Source organism: Cynoglossus semilaevis, chromosome 1, assembly GCF_000523025.1.
Source record: "Cynoglossus semilaevis isolate Cse_v1.0 chromosome 1, Cse_v1.0, whole genome shotgun sequence".
In the NCBI taxonomy this organism is placed as follows: domain Eukaryota; kingdom Metazoa; phylum Chordata; class Actinopteri; order Pleuronectiformes; family Cynoglossidae; genus Cynoglossus; species Cynoglossus semilaevis.
The window spans coordinates 2,206,928-2,213,057 of NC_024307.1; the positions used below are offsets into that span (position 1 = coordinate 2,206,928).

The following is a 6,130-nucleotide window of genomic DNA, read 5'->3' on the forward strand; positions in this document are numbered from 1 at the left end:
TATATACATATATATACATATATATACATATACAGTGTATTAGATTGTTGTTAGCATTTCACTTTAGTGATTCAAAATTTTTAAGAGATTCTAGAAGTGTGCTACGCTTCTGACTTTATTGATACTTTTATATTTGAATATATTCCCTCGATTCTGACTTCAGTACTTTTTTCATTCATGGCGTCTTCTTGACTTCCTGTCTTCCTGACTTCCTGACTTCCCGTCTTCCTGACTTCCTGACTTCCCGTCTTCCTGCCTTCCTGACTTCCCGTCTTCCTGACTTCCTGTCTTCCTGACTGCCTGTCTTCCTGTCTTCCCGTCTTCCTGTCCTCCTTCCTCATGTAGCTCCTTCCTCATGTAGTTAAAGGTCAACTGACGATGCAGGACGCCTCGGAGTCCCAGGTGCAGAGAGGCGGCTTTTAAATTAGGGCTGTGATGCTTCTCCAACGGCTTCTCCCTCATAATTTGATCATCATGTTGTCATTACCGTAATACCAGAACGATGGCTCACTGACCAGCTGGGCCGAGAAAAGCCAAGTGACGGAGGAGGGAAAATAGAGAAAACAAAAACGGAGAAGACTCTTCTCTTCTGCTCATATAAAACATAACTAACTTGGGTGTAAGAAAATATCGATCACACTTTGACTACAGTGACACTGGGGGAAAAAAACTCAATATATCGGCGTGACTATAGTATCGCAACATATGGTATTGTTCGCCCTGTATTGTGGTGCGTATCGTATCACCACTTTCTTGCCAACGCATATTCCTGCTATCTTCAAAATCAAGTTTTAGATTTTGACCTCTGACACGTGACACAGTGTTTGTGAATTCAGAGAAACCAGATCTGTGATCACCAAACGTACGTCAACTCCTGTTTAATTTCACGTAGTTAGTTTTCATATGTATCCTTCCACTCTTACTGCATTGTGGTTTCTCATTTCAAACATTAATAATAAAAAATATTTATTTATTTGTCGATTCTTTGCATTTGTAAATAATTAAAAAAAGAAATCCTCACAGACTCAAAGGTTTCTGTCTGTGCTGAAGAGGACAACAGTCGGTGGTTGTGTTTGACACTGTTCTAGTGATGAAGGAAAGACTGTGACTCAAAATTACCAACGATGCAGAGCCGATGATGTGTTCACGGCAGTGGGAAATGTCTAACTTTACCTCAAAGCATCAAACTGAAACTGACACATTTGATTTTAGGAAATTAAATGTCAACATTTAGCAGCAAAATAACAACTGACCTGTAGATGGAGATGTTTTCTATCAGCTGGTTGGAAGCGCTGTCGTACAGGATGATTCCTCTAGGGGACACTGTTAATGTGACTTTCTGCAGTTTTTTCCCACTGGCTTTGGCCTGGATGATGGAGGAGGAAGAAAAAAGTTCAAAAAAAAAAAAAAAGATATATTGATATACTGTGAAATCCGATACTTTAGGCACAATGATATATTGATTTAAAAAAAATCGATACAGCGCTGTAGAATATTGATACAATATCATGAAAAAAATATTGTTAAAAAAGAATTCAGTGTATTGATGTTTTCTTTTGGTACTAAGGGTTTTCTTACTAATTGAATTAAAGTATCTTTTAAATTAAAGTATCAACCAAATGTGACGTCAGCAGGGGGAGCAGTGTGTGGGGACGGTGCCATGCCCAGAGCACCTCAGTGGCAGCTGGTGGAGTCGAACCTGAAACCTTACAGACCCAGGTCTGCTTCCTTAACCACTAAGCCACTGAACCCCACTGAACATCTGAATTGGTAAAAAAAAAAAAAAAAAACCTCAATATAAACAGTATGGTCTTGTCTGTAGTTCGCAATATATCGTATCGTTGCCACTGTATTGCGATACGTATCGATTATTAATGCCAGATTCTTGCCAATACACTTGGACCCACGGGTCTAATATTTGTCCATCCATCCCACGAGGCTTCACCCACTTATCCGTTAACGGGTCTCCACAACCGCCACCCAGATCACACAGCACCGCACCAACCACCCCCCCACCCCCCCCACCCCCCGACCCTTCCTGCGGGTGGTGAGTCCACTGGAAGGTACCAACCGGCCTAACCGGGATTCGATCCTGGGTCTCACCAGGAGGTGAACCCTGGGGCTCCACACCAGAGAGCCAGCCTCTGGGCCAGAGCACCAATGTTTACAATTTGTCCTCATGGATAAACAGTGGCTCAGTGTCCCTCAGTGGTAACTCGGCAGCTTCGGGATTCAAACCTGAAACCTTCTGGACGCAGTTCTGCTTCCTTAACCACCACGCCTCCACTGACCAAGACCATGAAATGATGCGTGTACGGTACGAGAGTCACAGCTCACCGTGGCCACGATCCTCTTGACGGCAGCGGCCGACATCTCCTCCCCTTTGGGCTGCTCCACCATGGTGACGCCGAGGTACTTGAGTTGGAAGGTCATGCCTTCCAGCAGGGTCTCCCTGGTGTCCGTCCAGTTCTCTGGGAGCTCTGAAAGAGGAGAATCACACGACGATCACACCTCGGGCTCATCAACAACACCGCCGCCATGACACACGTGTAAAGCTGAACGCACACTCCACTGCGGCACTGGACAGTCTAATGCGGCCTGTTGGAGGTGTACAGCTCCGGAGGACAGCACGGCTCTGTGCTATATTAAGCTAGCCAAGTTTCAAAGAGAATCATTATCAAATGTTCCACCTTAACGGAGACTTTTTGTAGTTTGCATCATGACCATGTTTCATTATTACTTTTCTTTCCTGAATTGGAATATTTTTGGTTCAGAATAATGATATCAGGAAATATTCATTCATAACATGGAAATATATACATACATATATAACCCTGTATGTACATAAACCCACAGATTTAACAGTAACTGTTAGCATGTGGCTAATAATAATTCTTTATCGTTCACATGGTTACAAATCATGTACATTTACATGGGAATCGAACCCAGGAGGATCAAATCCCCCCAAAAAATAACATTTAATTTGTAGTCACTTTTTAGATGAAGAAAGAAAAATCATTGTAGTTTTCCACCTATGGTTCAACTCATGTCATTTTCACTTGTCAATAACTGTTGTCAACAACACCTGCAGTGACAACAAAGGTTCACTGTAGCGAGGAAAAGTCACTTTTTTTGTCAGTTCTCCAGCTACGAGTCTGAATCAGGATCCATTTATTCAACTCTGGAACATCGACATGAAAAGGTAACAAAAATAAAGTCTGATGTTTAAATGTTTCTGTGCAGCCAGCAGATTATTCAAAAAGCCAATTTCCTCCGTCTTCTTAGACAATGAGAGGCCATTTAGTCAGCTGTTCAAAGCTCGGTCTTTTGTCTTCTCAGGAGGTTGCCAAACGTCTGGTTGACAGGACTGAGGACACAGTGAGGGAGGACAAAGAACCCGACTCCGTCCTTCCATACGACACCGAATCAATAAAAACCATGTTCTCGTAATGCTGACAGTCAGAACTGGATCTCCAGCAGTCAGCAGCTCCCACAGTAACACGGTGCCAAAACTGTTCCAACAAAAACGTGTTCTCAGAAGTAAACAACAAACTCTTCAGTCCACAATAACCAGGTTAACGTCCAATAACCAGGTTAACGTCCAATAACCAGGTTAACGTCCAATAACCAGGTTAACGTCTCCACACAGCTCCGTGGACACGGCTGTAATGTGACTGTCAGCCATTCGTCTCAACTGAGAAATTCAGGAGAAAACACATGAACAATGAATAATATATTAACTCTTTAGTCAGACCTGAGCAAACTATGGCCCGTGGACCAGATGCGGCCCATCTGGCTCTTTAATACGGCCCGCCAAACACTAGTGAAAAGGTATGGTAAAGATCGATGGCAATCCTTCGGTTTCATGAATTACAACAAATCCACCGTAATTTCCGTCAAAGGTTTTAAATGTGCCAAAAATATTAAGTGTAAGGAAACATTGATGCACTGAGATATGGCAATATTTCCATTTCCTGATCCCGTATCAATCTCCTTAGTCATTGATCAGTTCTTGATTTCTTTTTCTCCCCAATACCCAGTCCAATATTCCTGGTGTTGGTTCATGTTCTTGTTCTTTTCTTTCTTCTCTAGTGATTCCAAATGTAGATCCAGAGTTAGGAACTGATGTTCAGATGGAACAGAGTCTGAGACTAGGATCAGACTTTACACACTACCACTAAATATAAATATATATCTATATATTGATTATTGAGTTTTTAAAAAAAAATCCTAATTATATCATCCTGACTATAGTATCACAGTATACCGCAATACATTGTCATATGTATTGTGTCGTATTGTTCAATAAAAACTCTTTTTAGGGAGGGGTCCAACATCCAACCAACACTGAAACGGCCCACGTGAGTCTGATCCTGAACCTCAGTTTGGACCGTGAGCCAAAATGTTTGCCCACCCCTGCTACAGGACCTGGTGGTCCTCATGCCACACATTGGTTTTGTTACCATTTCATCTCAGTGACCTGTGTAAACGATGACGTGTGTTTAATTTTGACCACTCTCCAGAGTCAGTGGTTCACTGAACCACGTGTTTAAATATAAATATTTGAAGCAACTCACTGAATTTAGTCATGGTAATTTGACATCTTTAAAAAAAATAAATAAATCCACAAATTTAAGAAATGTGAAAACTAAAAGACTGTGAAATTGTAATGGTCTTTTTGATGAAGTCAATCAGGAAAATAATGGGAGGAAATTAGAATGAAGGCGTTCACACCAGTCTTTTCTTCTGGCCAACGTAATTCCGAGTGCTGTCATTATCTCCGTAGCTAAGAGGTGCGGCTCTCAGCTCAACGACGCCCCCTACGGATGCAGACTGTCACGCCAAAATCACTGACAATTACTTCAGACTGCTGATAATGAAATGATGTCATTAAAGGTACAAAATTGTTTTTAATTGAAAAACTGCTTCCATAAACAGAACCACCATGACTGGGTCTCAATAGTGGAGCATTCGGAGCCTCGCAGGTTCTCCTGCAGCATTTCTCCTGCCTTCAGCCAAACCAAGCCAGCTGTGAGCGGCTGCGGTGAACGGGCTTTAATGGTCTAAATGCAGCTCGGCTCAAACCTCATCTTAAGTAATGGGTGTGTCTAAAGAGTGAACACCCACTCTGAGGTCGAGGTCCATCAGGCTGCGTTCTTCCTCCATATATATATATATATATATATATATATCGATCGTGATTTAGATAAAGTCGCAGATTGGTCCGAGTGGTTAAAAAAAAATGGAATATATCCACACGCATTGCATTTTTTTTTTTTTTTATTGGTTCCCGATACGATTTTTTCACAAATTTTTAAAAAGAGAATGAGCTCCAGATTTACGAAACAAATACAACAATCTACAAAATCTGAAAATGACGCCAGAGAATACAACTCCAGTCCCTGTAATACGGTGTCAGGCCTGCATGTGGCACTGTGTCGAATACACTCTAACATAAGAATTTGAACCAGAAGTTTGGAAAACCGTTAAAGAGCCAAAAGAGCATGTGTAAAAAAACACAACAAGGTGGCTAACTACAGTACACTAATTAGCCGAATTAGCTTCTCCGGCACAGTAAGAAGAATGGTTTTCGACCGCTCGATGAGGACGAGGTCGTTCCCGCTCTCCGTCAAGTCAAGGCCAGATCGGCACTACAGATCCAGAGCCAGGATAACCCAACCCCAAACTGGGAGAACAAGTCCATACAGCTGGGAATCAGACAATCACCTCCTACTTCCTGTAGGGCAGGAAGACTAACCACACCTGTACTGTGCGGCCCAGGTCCTTTCTGCACAACAATAACGGATAATCTGAAACACTGGTGGAGAACCAGTGCTCAGAACCACACTGGCGCCGCGGAAGTTCAAATGAGCGACCTGATCTATTTTTAGAGCCGTGAATACGCTCAGAGAGCTCCTTTGTACGGCATCAAAATCCATTTTCCTGTTGGTTACATTTGCATCCACACAACCCCCAGCCCCCACTCCACACTGGCTCTATTCACACCAGCTGACTGCAGCTTCCACACCGATTACGATGAACTTCAAAGGCTTTGTAGTTGCACTGGGGCTGTGGCCGGTCACTGGAGAACAGACACTGGAGAACAGACAGTGGAGAACAGACAGTGGAG

The 6,130-nt window shown here is 42.6% G+C and overlaps 1 protein-coding gene across 1 annotated transcript in view; it reads right to left on the bottom strand.

The window, feature by feature from the left end:
* The window catches only part of ldlrap1b (low density lipoprotein receptor adaptor protein 1b), a 32,065-nt gene that overhangs the window by 13,723 nt on the left and 12,212 nt on the right, over positions 1–6,130 (bottom strand). The window contains exons 2-3 of the mRNA XM_008314005.3: positions 2,338–2,480; positions 1,254–1,366 (exon numbers count right to left, since the gene is read on the bottom strand). Of these exons, the coding sequence (XP_008312227.1) occupies positions 1,254–1,366; positions 2,338–2,480 (256 nt within the window). The remainder of the gene's footprint in view (positions 1–1,253; positions 1,367–2,337; positions 2,481–6,130) is intronic.